The following is a 14,240-nucleotide window of genomic DNA, read 5'->3' on the forward strand; positions in this document are numbered from 1 at the left end:
CTTCCTGACATGCTGGCCCAGTAGCCAGCATCGGGGCTCTGCAGGACCCCCACAAGGAGACCAAGGGCTGATCTGTCTCAAATGCTGCCACGCATGAGAAGCCCAGCCATGGCTCTGCTGCTGTTGCATTTGCCCAGGCTGCCTGGCAGCGGTGTTTGCTACTACCTTCAGCCAGCAGCACTGTCCTCCTACTAATGAGGTGTTAATTAGCACAAATGAGTCAACCTCAGCAAAGCAGGCAGTAAGGGTGACAGGCACACCAAGCACTGGGAGTCATCCAGGTACCAGGTGGCACAGAATACTCTATACCCTAGGCCAGAGGGTAGGGGCAGTTTAGGAGTATGCCTGAAATTGGTGGGAAAACAAAGACATTGACACACTCAAATATTTGCAAGTACTTTCTCTCAGGTGCTAAAAGCTGCCCACATTTTACAACACGCTTGCGTTTGCTTCCTGTGACTGCCGGCCACTCCTGCCCCATGCTGGCCTAGGCAGGGCATGCAGCTCTGGGCCCACTACCACCTGAGAGGCTGGCAGCCCTGCTCCAAGTCGGCCTCCATGTGGGCATCGTGCAGGGCCTTGAGGTGCAGAAGCAGCTGCTCGAGGTTCTCTCCAGTCAGTGCTGACAAGGCGATGACCTCCTGCCCGAGGCGGGCCTGGAGCTGGGGCAGGTGAGCTCTGGCCTGCGGAATATCAATCTTATTTGCGACGATCACATGGGACCTCTCAGACAGGCCTTCTTCATACTTCTCTAGTTCATATTTTAAATCATCAACCTGAGTCCATGGCTCAGGTAAGGAAAGATCTACCACAAACAGGAAGAAGCGACATCGCTCAATATGCCTGAGGAAGCTGAGCCCTAGGCCCTTGTTCTGGTGTGCACCTCGGATGATGCCCGGGATGTCGGCCACTGCGGGAGCAAAGAGCCTAGCGTCAGGTCCAAGGTCATGTTTGGCTTCTCAATGCCACTCAAAACCTTGGGGTCAGGAGGCTCCTCTCAGGGAGACCCCTTCTGGCCCAGATCTCATGTTCTACAGCTGTCCTTCCAAGGAACACTTGAAACTGAAGTCATTCATCCTCTCCCAGGTGACTCAGCAGGCCAAGCGACATCAAGGCCCTGCAGCCCCCGGGTCTGCAACATGCTCTGGAATATATGGGTGACAGGCACAGTGGACCAATCTAATGAGCAAGCTTTACACATTCCTGTCTCCCAGGCTTCAAACATGGTTCAAAAATGGAGATGGCTCCCTACATTCTATGGCTAATTTGATTATGGATACACATCACTATCGTGCACTTTGCAGATATAAAGTGCTGTACAAATAACCTTACCAGCAGGCTTGCTATTTTTAATGGGTACATTATCTTCTGGAAAAAAGTTTTCCTCTTAAAATGGTACAGGAAAGGCTTTTTAAACCACATGCTGCCTGCATGACGGATGCCGCCCAGCTCCACAGAGAGAGCGAGGAAGGCGAGAGGCAGCCCTCTCCTCAGGCTCAGACTCCAGATCACAGTTCCCAACCACAGAGATCAGATTTCCTGGCTGTGAGGGGAGGGGCTGATTCTGACAGAGAACAGACTCATTAAAATTGTTTCAATCAGGGAAAACAATGTCTCGTTTTAAGTGGGAAGCTAAATTCAGGGGTTACATAATTGCTCTCCTGAATCACTGGGCCATTTAAACCCATCCTCTGGCAGGGTTTTGGAGGATCTACCTGCTACCTGTTGGTGGCCTTCATAGTGAACGATCCCCACGTGAGGGTTCAAGGTGGTGAATGGGTAGGAAGCCACAGCAGGCTTTGCATTTGAAATGGCTCGAAGGAGAGATGATTTCCCAGCATTGGGGAAGCCAACCTAGAAGAGAAAAAGTAAAAGTGCCATGTGACCTCATGGAGGGACATGGCTGGCACAGAGACTGGGCTGGGAAGGGGAGTGTGCAGGCACCTGCTTGTCAGCAGCATACACAGGCGATGAATGACAACTGCTGTCCTCTCCAGGTAGCAGCTGCCCCACCAGCAGGGACCCCCCCACCTCAGAGTGTGGCAGTCAGGGACCTACCATCCCAGCATGCGCCACTGTCTTCAGCTCCAGGTAGAGGACCCGCTCCTGACCCGGTTGTCCAGGGGTGCAAGTTACAGGGGCACGGTTGTCATTGGCCAGAAAAAAGCGATTTCCTTTTCCTCCTGCACCCCCCAGTGCAGCGACGTACTCATCCCCTGGGTGAGACAGGTCAGCCACAACCTCACCTCCCTCTTTCACCAAGGTACCCACAGGAACCTGAAAAGCATCATCATCATAAAGGTCTGTACCAGCCAGAAGAGGAGGGGACACTGCTAACTACTCTCCTTGTCACTACCACAAAGGAAATGTCCCAGCCCTGAAGAGATTTTACGGGCCTAGTCTTGTGCTTCATACTGCATAAATAAGCTGTCATGGCAACACTTGCCTCTAGCACTCGGGGGCTGAGGCAGGAGGATTACAAGTTCAAGGGCAGCCTGGGCCACACAGTGAGGCCCTGTCACAACAGCAAACACCCGCCTAGACAAGGGACTCTTTTGAATGTTTCTACAGTGTCAGAATCAACAAGGCACCAGGGAACCAGCCCTGCGTGAGCATGCCACCCTCGTCCAGACTTGGAAGGGGGTATGTTCTTGGCTTCCTCTTTAGGGTCAGAAGCAACATGGCACACCAGTGAAAAGGAGTCTGTGTGGGGTGTGACTCCTACGACAGACTGCTGTCCAGCTGCTGGCTGTGGGGTGTGACTCCTACGACAGACCGCTGTCCAGCTGCTGGCTGTGGGGTGTGACTCCTACGACAGACCGCTGTCCAGCTGCTGGCTGCCTTCTGCTCCTACCCAGGTGCCAGTAGTCATCCGTGGACTCAGTGATAAGACCCAAGGGAATAGTGGCCATTCCAGCTCCTCAGCTCACCTGGATGTAGAGGATGGCACCACCTCGTCCAGAGCAGTTTTTGCTGCCACCATCTTCTCCACTGAAACCCTGATACCGGGACAAGACTGAGGACAAGGACTTCACTTGCCGGTCAACTAGAATGAGAACAGAATCTTCTTGTGTGTTAAGACACAGCCAACACAGCTGTCACGCAGAGAACAGCAGCCTCGCACTTATTACCCTTGCCCTCCCCTGGCCTGGGCATATGGCTGGCTCCCCACACTCTCCATTATCCTAACCAAAATAGAATATGACCTTTTCTTAGACAGAATTTTATTATGCATCCTATTAGCCCTGGCTGACCCGAAACTTGCAACAGGAAGGCATCACCATATGAAGCAAATATGACTATCATCAATTAAAAAAACAAAAACAAAAAAGTCACCTAAGGGGCTAAAGGGATGGGCCAGAGATTAGGAACATTGGCTGCTCTTCCAGAGGATCCAGGTTTGATTCTCAGCACCCAATGGCAGCTCACATTGGATCCAGGAGATCCAATGGCCTCTGTGGGGCACATATGTGTAGACACACAGACATACACTTAGGCGTAACACCCATACACACAAAATGAGAAAAATAAAAGAAACCAGCAAACTTCATTATACTATAAAGATGTCTGCGCCCAGCTCCCGGGGCATTCACAGCAAGCATGTGCGCAGTAGAACCCAGGCCCTCTGCTGCACTTTCTGACCCTGTTACATGTTATCTATCATCCAAAGTCACTCGCCTTAGTACACTGGTGATGAGCAGCCATATAATTTATAAAAATGATATCTATGCATCAAGGGTGAATGCAAATGCGTGACAAGATAAGACAGTGGATGTTCCAACCACTAGTGAGGCTATTTTGTTGTCTCCTCCCCAGCTGCTCCCAGGGCACATGCCTCTCAGGATGATGTGGCCACCATTTCCTCCATCCCCGCCATCAGGGCCTCCGAACTCCTTGCGGGGCTCACTGTGGAAACAGCTTATGCCGGAGCCTCCGTTTCCTCCACGGACCCGCACTCTCCGGCGATCCACAAAATGTCTTTTCTAGAGAATATAAGGCACCCAGCGATGTCAGCAACCCTGAAACCTTTCCAGGAGACACCCATACACGTGAGTACCCCCTTGGTACAAGCCCCTCTACCAGCATCGGAGGCTAGCTATGCTAACATGGCCCTCACAGAGCTCTCCAAAGCCGCCAGTGAGGCCCAGCTCCCAGAGGTCACCAGCACCTGAGGGCTGACGCCAATCACTGCCGACACAGTGGGTGTCTGGTATGGCCTGCACACTTCAAAAGGGAACTCAGAAATTCTAACCTGGAGAGCACAGCTTGTTTAGGAAACATTTCCTGAACAAAGTGTCCTTCCAGCTTCTTTCAGGCAGAATTACATTGTTAAAACACCAGCTCTGTCTTTACCAGTGGAAAACGCTGCTGCTGAGGAAGGAATGAGGCGGAGTTCTTGGACAGCGCCCAGGCTCTAGCTATGAGGAAAGACGACTCTCTAGTGGTAGCACCTGAGGGCTTGTGTATGAAATGCAGGAAGGGAGAGAGACCCTTCTCAGGAGGGCTCTCTTTAGGCTCTCAATACAGTGAAAGAATAAGAACTAGCCAGCTGGGCTGGAGAGACCGGTGCAGCAGTTAAGAGCACTTGCTGTTGTTGCAGAGAAACTGGTTCCAATTCCCAACACCCACATGGCTCACAAACCTCTGTAACTCCAATTCCAGGGCAGCCAAAAGCCCTCTTCTGATTTTTGTAAGCAGCAGGTATGTTTGTGGCACACATACATACACGCTGGCAAAACACTCACACACACACGGGTACACACCAGCTCATCCTTCAGCTGGAGCCCCTCCTCCTTCCCAGCACTGGATTTTTAGAACATTTACTTATTTTATGTGTATATGTGTGTGTGCCAGACTATACGCATAGGTACCATGTGTGTGTAACGCCTGTGCCATATCCCTGGGAACTAGGATTACAGGTAGTTGTGAGCTACTCTGTGGGTGCTGGGAACCGAACCCAAGTCCTCTGCAAGAATAATAAATGCTCGTAACGACGACAGAGCCACTGCACCAGTCACCAGGACTGGGTTGTTTTTAAGAAAAAGGACGCCCAGCCTGGCAGAGCTCAGCAGTACAGTATTCTCTCCTATTTAAGGTCCTGGATTTGATGCTTTGCACCACAAAAATAAATAAAAAGTCTCCAAAAAGAAACATCCTGGGATTCCTCGGCAGCAGAAGGAAAACCATGAGCTGCTACTTTGAAACGATGTGAGTTTGTGCCATGCCAACAAAGACTCCACCTCACAGGAAAGAGCACAGGCTGAACACCAGGAAAGATTCAAAACAAGCATGAGCGGCCAGGAGGAGAGAGCCCTGGAAATCTAGGTGCTATGTCCCTCAGCCTGCCTGCCAAAGTTCTTTTCCCTAAGAAGCATGGCTTTTTCTCAGCTGCTCACCTAGAGACCCTCCACTAGGAGGAAATGAGAGAGCCCTAATGTGTAACTTCTTTAGTCAAAGGTTCTGGCAAACAGAATAAAAACTTTCTAAGGGCTGGGGAGAGAGTCAGTAAAGAGCCTCCATGCAAGCATAACGGCCTGGGTTTGATCCCCAGCGCTCACATGAAAGTGCTGCTGTGGCCAGGGGTGGTGGTGCAGCCTTTAGTCCCAGCACTCGGGAGGTGTGGCCAGGGGTGGTGCACATCTGTAATCCCAGCACTCGGGAGGTGTGGCCAGGAGTGGTGGTGCACACCTTTAGTCCCAGCACTCGGGAGGTGTGGCCAGGGGTGGTGCACACCTGTAATCCCAGCACTCGGGAGGTGTGGCCAGGAGTGGTGGTGCACACCTTTAGTCCCAGCACTCGGGAGGTGTGGCCAGGGGTGGTGCACACCTGTAATCCCAGCACTCGGGAGGTGTGGCCAGGGGTGGGGGCGCACACCTTTAATCCCAGCAATCGGGAGGCAGGGGCAGGCGGAGCTCTGGGAGTTCGAGGCCAGCCTGGTCTACAAAATCTAGTTCTAGGACAGGCACCAAAGCTAGAGAAACCCTGTCTAGGAAAACAGAAACAAACAAACAAACAAACAAAAAACAAACAAACCCCCCCCCCCCCCCCAAAAACCAAAAAACCCAAAGCAATTTGAGCGCTGGAGTGGTGGCATGTGTCTGTACAGCAGAGATAGGGGCTCTCTGAAGCTCCCTGGCCAGCCAGTCGCTACAGCAAGACATGAGAGCCTCTGACTCAAAGGAAGTAGACAGTGTTCTGGAGGATGACACAGAGATGTCCTCTGGCCTTCATATACACAGCGCCTGCACACACGCATGCACCTACATACATTATACAAACCAACTAACAACATCTTGTTCAGTATAAGCCTTAAAGAACTTAAACTAAAGATATACCCAGCTTCAAAACAGAACTTGAATACTCAAAGACACCTAACTGCAAATAAATAAAGGAAATGTAGGTAAAAACACTTTCAGGAGAGCTGGGCAGGGTGGCACATGCCTGAATCCTCCCACGAGGGAGTGTAGTGGCATTTCAATTATATTTTAATAAGTAAAGCTTGTCTGAAGATCTGAGTGTAAAACAGCTCCCCTGGACAACCTTACAGCCAGCAGCAATGACACACACCTTTAATCCCGGTAGCCACACTAGTTACCATAGAAACTGGGTAGTGCATGGCTTTAATCCCAGAACTAGAGAGGATTATAAAATGGGAGGAAACAGCTCTCAGACAAAGTCTCATTCTGAGATTCCTGGAGGCAGGATCACCATTTCGGACTGAGGTCGAGATAAGAGCCAGTGGCTGGCTGCTTTGCTTTTGGGGTCTTCAGGTTGTTTTATTTATTAAAATACAACTGAAATGCCACTACACGGAGACAGGAGGATCAGAGTTTAAGGTCATCCTCAGCTCCACAGGGAGTTAAAGGGCACCTGGATGACATGAGTCCCAGTCTCAAAAAACTAAAATAAGGTTTTAGGGATTTACTTGCCTAGCATGCAAAAGGCCTGGCTTCTATCCCTAATACCTTAAACCAACCAATCAAATCAGTCCTAACTCCACTTGGCCTTGACTCCTCCTGGGTTGCTGTGTTGCTGGCAAGGGTTTGGCACACAGGCCCCTCTTCAAGAGCTCCATGCAACCCTCAGCAGCACCGTGAGGGCAAGTCATGGTGGGATAAAGAATGCAAAGGCTGTGCTGCAGAGACAGCTGAGAAGTTAGGAGTACTTGCTGCTCTCCAGAGAGCCATGTTTGGATCACAGCACCCACACCAGGTAGTGCATAACTGCCTCTAACCCCAAGGGATCTACCCTTTACTCTGACCTCCACAGGGATGTGTGCACATGTGCATGCATGCACGTATACACACAAACACACACACACGAGAGAGAGAGAGAGAGAGAGAGAGAGAGAGAGAGAGAGAGAACTCAAATGTGTCTTCCCTAGGCTGAGACTCACCAGTTTTTTCTCTGACAGCGGCTTCTTTCCAGGAGCTTCCTGGTGCTTAGCGCGGTCCTGAATGCCCAAAGAGAGCAGTCGAGAAGATGCCTGCAGTGCATGGAGCTGGCTGGGCTTGAGGGCAGCCCACGTCGATGCAGCCCACTCTGAAACACCCAACACAGCAGAGGACCTTGCCAAGACAAGTCTGGTAGGTATCATAGCCCTAACAAAAGCCAGAAGGATCCAGTGAGACACTTGGGTTAAACATGAACTTCTGGCAAGAGCTGGAGCAGGGCCTGGCATGAGGCAGAATCCACATGGCAGAATAGCGTCAGGAAAAACAAGAAAACTGATGGACTGAGCTGGGGTTTGTGATGCGCATCAATCTGCACTCAGGCCATGATCTGTGCATGCAGGATTTAGATAATTGAATCTCTTACAATGGTGAGTGAATCTCCCTGGAGAATGTAAGGTGCCTGCTTGTTGAGATTATTAAAAGGGAATCTAAACCTCAAGTCAGAATTTCTCCAAAATAAAAATGGCCATTTGTTGAATTGTTATTGAAGAGTGTGCTGTGCTCTTGGGCAGCTTCTGTTAAACAGGAACACAAGAACACTGGACAACGGCAGCACACACCCAGACAAATGTCACCTTTGCCACTTTGCTGGGGACCTAGGGAAGGTCACACGGCTGTTGACTCAGCCTCCTGAAAGTGGAAAGACTGGGCAAGGACAGGCCAACCCACACTGCACGGTGTGCCCTGTGCTTCTGTCCTGCTGAGAGCACAATGAACGCATCTCGTGGTCTCGGTCCTCTGCTCCTCGGGGACACAGCTCCCATCCTTTCAATTTCCTGAGAGATGAGAGCGATGGCAGCATCTGACCCAGAGCCACTGAGCCCCAGTGACTTCTGCTCTAATGAGTTTACATGGGCTCCTGCAGCTCCAGGGTGAGGACCAACTCCCACCACACACCCTGCACCAGGAAAAGCAGCTAGGGATGTAAAGGCACGCTTCCAAGACAGCACAAACCATGTGGGCACAGGAAAGCGGGGCTGCTGAATACACAGCATGCTGGGCCATACTCTGGCTCCACAGGGAGGGACACTCCACTACGTCGCAGGGACCTAGGGAGGCATCCTGATTCCTGCTCCTTTACCCACTACCACTTTATTAGTTTTATACAGGCACATCTTCCTAGGGCAATCCACGAGCTATTGGCAGTAGGGCCAGCAGAAGTTCATCCTGGAGTGCTATGGGTCTCAGCACCTTTCCATGTCCACAGCGGCCTCAGCCATGTCTTCCTCCAGCAGAGTCCTGCAGACAGCCTCCTCTGGGAGCCCTGGACCACGCATCTAGAGGCTGTGTGACACTGCTGGGAGTATACAGGCACCCTGGCTTCTCCCTCACACTCCACACTTACACTTTTAGTCAGGTCTACACCCATCTGCCTGCACATACACACGCATACACCTGCTGGAAACTAAAGTTCACAGAGTGTGATGGCTTTAGTAAAAACGACCCCATAGGCTTATAGGGAGCGGCACTATTGGGAGGTGTGTCCTTGTTGGAGGAAGTGTCACTGGGGGCGGACTGTGGTTCACTCTTCCTGCCACCTGCTGATCTGGACGCAGAACTCTTGGCTCCTCTCCAGATCACGTCAGCCTGCATGCCACCATGCTTCCCACCATGAGGACAATGAACTAAACCTCGCAACTGTAAACCACCTGCAATCATTAAATGTTTTCCTTTATAACAGTTGCAGTGGCCATGGTGTCCCTTCGTAGCTATAGACTCCAACTGAGACACAGGGCTACTCCTGCAGTCTAGCATTGCCCAAAAGCTTTCTGTCTTGGTGACTTCCTTTCTCCTTATGGCTTTTCTTTATGTGTCCAGTAACCAGCCTAGCCTCATGGCCCATTCCCTCCTCTCCCATGCTGGGCTGCCATTTATGGGGATACCCTTCTCCTCTTACCCTTCTATTAAAGTGCCTCCCTCCCCCCCAAGACAGGGTTTCTCTGTGTATCCCCGGATGTCCTGGAATTCACTCTGTAGACCATATTATTACCATAATATTAAATTATTACCATATTTAATAAGTGTTGGTGTCCTGCCTACATGCATGTGCAGTACATGCATGTATTACATGTGTATCTAGTGCTTTTGGAGCCCTTAGAATTGGAGTTCCAGACAGTCGTGAGCTGCCAGGTGTGTCCTGGGAATGGAACCCTAGTTTTCGGGAAGTGCACAGACATACTTTTAACCACTGAGCCCTCTGAAAAGTTTTTCGTTTTTGTTTTCATTTCTACCAATGCTGGGGATTGAACCCGAGGCCCACATATCAAGGAAAATGCTCTACCCCTGAGCTACAAGCCCTGTCCAGGAAAGTATTTTTTTAAGTAAATTACTCTGGAATGACTAGACTTACAGAGAGGTGACGAATACGCTTCACATGTGGGACTCTGAGACTCACTCAATACCTTGTGTCAAATGGACATTATTATTATTTTTTTTTTTTTTTTGGTTTTTCGAGACAGGGTTTCTCTGTGGCTTTGGAGCTCGTCCTGGAACTAGCTCTGTAGACCAGGCTGGTCTCGAACTCACAGAGATCCGCCTGCCTCTGCCTCCCGAGTGCTGGGATTAAAGGCGTGCGCCACCATCGCCCGGCGGTGGACATTATTTCTTAATATTGTTTTCTAAGACAGGGTTCTCTGTGTAGTCCTGACTGTCAGAGATCCGTCTGCTTCTGCCTCCTGAGTGCTGAGACTAAAGGTGTACACCACCATTGCCTGGCAACCAAATGGACGTATCTTTAAAGATTCAAATAAACAACAACAAACAACCCTACATCTCCTCAAGAAATTGCCTTTTCCAGGAAACAATAGTCCCAAATTTTAGACTTGGTAGTAGATTCCTGGTAAATGCTATCAAGAAATAACCCCAAATTTACACATACTAGATCACTGTGAGGTCAGTGTAGCCCAGAACCAAAACCCAGGTTTCACAGAAAGTAAAATTAGAGGCCAGTAACCAGCAGGGTCTGGTGTGAGAGCACAAGGCCACCTCTGCAGCTGGGTCTCAGCTGGTGTGCCATGAATGCCTTAGCAAACAGGAGGGACGAGTGGCCAGGCCTAAGCATGCCATACTTTATGTGAAAGCATGAATGGTACCCGGGACTTAGGGGGAGGCAGGGATGCCCATGCTCAAGCCTGCAAACTGGCACTTTCGGATGCTCCAGTGGTCAAAGAATGAGGATGTTGTGGGGCAAGGGATGGCTCAGTGACTAAGAACGTGCACCGCTCTTGTACGGACCCAGACTCAGTTCCCAGCACCCGTGTCAGGCGGCTTAACCAGCCTCAGTTATATAGTATGAGGTCAGCCTGAGATACCTGAGACCCAGCTTTAAAAACCAATCCACCAATCAAACTAAACCAAGCAACCAGCAACCAAATACTCCAGTCTTCTAGTGTACCACTTGCAGAATTCTGCTTTTTTTTTTTTTTTAAAAAAAGTGGTTTCCAGGGATTAACTCATTCTGTCTACTTAAAAATTCTATAAAGCGCCGGGCGGTGGTGGCGCATGCCTTTAATCCCAGCACTTGGGAGGCAGAGGCAGGCGGATCTCTGTGAGTTCGAGACCAGCCTGGTCTACAAGAGCTAGTTCCAGGATAGGCTCCAAAACCACAGAGAAACCCTGTCTCGAAAAACCAAAAAAAAAAAAAAAAAAAAAATTCTATAAAGCAATTTATTTTATTATCATCCCCATTTTACAGAGAAAGATACTAAAGCAAAGAGCAGGAATGTAACTTACCGAGGTCCTAAGGTAGTGGATGAGAGAGGTAGGGTGGAATAGGAACACATAGGTTAAAGGGAAAAGCAAAATTCCCGAATCTGCTGTGGGCACCTGCTGGCCACTAGCAGCTAAATCTGCAAGGCACAGGCTGTCCACCATCTCAGCACTGGCGGAGCCAAACCCAAAGGTCAGGAGCAGCTGCAAAGCCACCTGGACTCGGGCCTGTGTTGGTGTACTGGTTTGGTTTGGGGACGAGGTCTCACCATATAGCCCTCGCTGGCTTGGAATTCATAGAGAACTGCTTGCCTTTGCCGCCAAGCGCTGAGACCAAATGTGTACCACCACAGCCCACCCCTTTCCAAATTCTCAATCTGTGTGCAGACTCTGAGTGATGTGGATCCCTGCCAGGGAATAAAGTCAGTCTTCTTCCCATTGCTGTTCAGCCTCTAATTGTGTTCCTAATGTTATTTCTGCACGGTCTCATCCAGTGTCTACTAGCCACCTGGGACTGGCAAAGTTAAAATTAAATAAAACGGGGCTGGGGAGATGACGCAGTAAACAAGAACCCTTGCGGGGTAAGCATAAGGACTTGAGTTGGGATTCGTTTGTTTACAAAGCTGGGGTGGCCATGTACCCATAATCCACATGCATGACAGGGAGCCTGGAATAGGACGATTCAAGGGGCTGCCTGGCTAGCTTCAGACTCAGGGAGAAACCCGATCTCAAGAGAACAAGGCAGAGAATGACAGAGCAGGATACCTGATGTCCTCCTGCCCACACAGGTGCACATGTGTGTACAATGGCACATTCACATGCATGAGCATGAACTCTCACAAAAAGAGTAAATAAAATGTAAGATTCCAGTTCTTCAGTGCCACAGGCCACAAGGGCTATGCCAGGCAACAAAGCTCAGGACACTGTCATCATAGACAGTCTTAGTGGGTGGGGTCTACCCAGAGCACACTGCAGAGGGAGCCTAGAAGAGTGTGCTCTCTTCCCTTCTAACAGTGCCTCAACTGGGCCTGAAGCCTGACAGCCATTTACTTTAAGGCTATACAGCAGGGCTTTCACAAACAAGGAGAACGGACTGACAGTGTGAAGGGTTTTACATAATAGTCAGTTCACGGCTGCTATCCAGGATGCTGAGTTCCTGGCTACTGTCCCACAAAAGGTATTGCCAGGCATCTTCTGTACTGATTTTACACTGTATTGATTTGAATTTATTGTGTAGCTGGGATTAGAAACATGTCACAATATCTCCATTGAGAAAAAAAAAGCATCCTGGGAAGGGGGATATAGTTCCATTAGTAGAATGCTTGTCAGTCTAGCATGCACAAAGCGCTGGATTGATCCCTAGAGCCACACAAACCAGGTATGCCAGGCCAACACTTACCCGTGTTCTCAGCACCCAGGAGAGTAGAAAGATCAGAAATTCAAGGTCATCCTTTATTGCACAGCAAGTCCAAGGCAAGTCAGGTAGCCAGAGAGACGTGAAAGCCTGTCTGAGAGAGAGAGAGAGAGAGAGAGAGAGAGAGAAGCACTTGAGAAACAGTTCCATTTCTTGTGTTGTTCTTTCATAGGATAATCACCGGAAGCATGGCATACGCTTACCCAACACTTATTCTTCAACCTGGTTCATAGTACTTACAGTTAACTAACTTAATTCTAAGCATTTCATTTCCATTTTGCTGGAGGATATTAAATCCCACAGGGGCATTACTGTTTCTGCTACACAGTTACGCTTCATTAGATATATTTGTGATCTACTTCGCTTTTCATGTGGAAAATGTTTAGAAACTGGATTATTTTGTCACTTGACAACGCACATTACATTTTCTTTTTCACTTAATTACATGCCAGTCACAGGAGAAAAAAAAGTGTCCCTGCTGTGTGTGGTGGCATATGCTTTTAATCCCAGCACTCGAAGCCAGACAGGCATCTCTTGAGTTCCGGGCCAGCCAGGGTTACATAGGGAGAGCTTGTCTCAAAAACAAACAAACAAAAAAAAGCCACGTGCTCCTTCCAACTAAGCTGCTGTGTGGCGCTTGCCCTAAGGGGTCTTGTGGGGCTTTTCATTAGAGCAGACTGGAGGGACGACTGCCTCCTCCCCCAGCACTCAAGGTCGCCAGGAGGGGTTCCTGCGCCAGGAGGGAAGCCCCTGGCAGCTCCGGAACAACTGTTCCCTAGTCTAGTCCTTCAGGCTCCTGCGTAGGAACAAACTCCGGCCGAGTACCAGTACAGATGCATCTCTATCGGTCCTCAGTGAGCAGAATCTTCTTTACCTGATTTAAAACAGAAAAAAAAAAAATGCTCCCACAAAGCAGCAGAGGCTGGGATTCAGGATAAGTCAACTGCCGGAGGGAGGCAGCACACTGCAGCGCCTGCATCTTACAAGCGAGTCTCGACCCGGGGAGCGCGTCCATAAACGCTTTCCAAAAGACTGGGCGAGGGGCAGTTTCTGCCACTGCTTTCTGTTCACGGTCTCACTATGCTGGCTAGCCTGGCCTCGAACTCCTGGAAACCCTCCGGCCTCAGCTTCCCGGCATGCTCCGCCACACTCTAAGGGAAAGGGCACATCTTCAGAAACCAGCGTTGTGGGCTCGGGGTGGACCGGCCATCCCCACAGACCTCGCCACCCAGCCAGCCCTCAGTCTCAGAACACACACCGGGGAAAAACTCCACGCTCGCACCCACCGGCTCCGGGCAGCTACGCCATCCGGCCGCGCGACTGCTTCCGGGTTGAGCTCCGGCCGCGGCTGCGCAATGCACCAGCGCGCAGACGCAGAAAGCGCGCCGCCGCCCCCAAGCCCGCGTTCCTCTGCGGGCGCCGACGGGCGGCTTCCGATCGAATCTGCAGCTCCGCCATTCAGGAGGACGAGGCAGAAGGATCGCCGTGAATTCCAGGCCAGGAAAAAAGCCAGGGTGGGGAGCACGCCTTTAATTCTAGCCTCAGGGTTTGAGGCCGGCCAGGGATGCACGGTTGAGTCTTGTCTCAAAACCAACCAAACGAAAAGGGGTCAAAACGAGAGAGGGTACTGCGCTCACAACAACAAGGCGGATTTAACCTGCTCG

The 14,240-nt window shown here is 50.3% G+C and overlaps 1 protein-coding gene across 5 annotated transcripts; it reads right to left on the reverse strand.

Moving 5' to 3' along the window:
* Positions 1-385: 385 nt before the first annotated feature.
* Positions 386-13,912, reverse strand: Mtg2 (mitochondrial ribosome associated GTPase 2). Of its 5 annotated transcripts, none has more exons than XM_041641905.1 (8): positions 13,835-13,912; positions 12,562-12,670; positions 7,397-7,601; positions 3,836-3,983; positions 2,931-3,046; positions 2,059-2,277; positions 1,716-1,854; positions 386-910 (listed from the first exon to the last, which is right to left on the reverse strand). In XM_041641905.1, the coding sequence occupies exons 3-8, from the start codon at positions 7,595-7,597 to the stop codon at positions 516-518; spliced, it is 1,218 nt and encodes a 405-aa protein (XP_041497839.1). In that variant the 5' UTR covers positions 7,598-7,601; positions 12,562-12,670; positions 13,835-13,912; the 3' UTR covers positions 386-515. The 5 variants fall into 5 exon arrangements, with proteins under 5 accessions (XP_041497839.1, XP_041497842.1, XP_041497840.1 ...); XM_041641908.1 differs by having other exon boundaries at positions 13,863-13,894; XM_041641906.1 differs by having other exon boundaries at positions 12,562-12,666; positions 13,835-13,893.
* Positions 13,913-14,240: the final 328 nt, after the last annotated feature.

The sequence above is a fragment of the Microtus oregoni genome, unplaced genomic scaffold (genome assembly GCF_018167655.1).
Source record: "Microtus oregoni isolate MIOR12 unplaced genomic scaffold, Mior012 000071F_ref0000514, whole genome shotgun sequence".
In the NCBI taxonomy this organism is placed as follows: Eukaryota; Metazoa; Chordata; class Mammalia; order Rodentia; family Cricetidae; genus Microtus; species Microtus oregoni.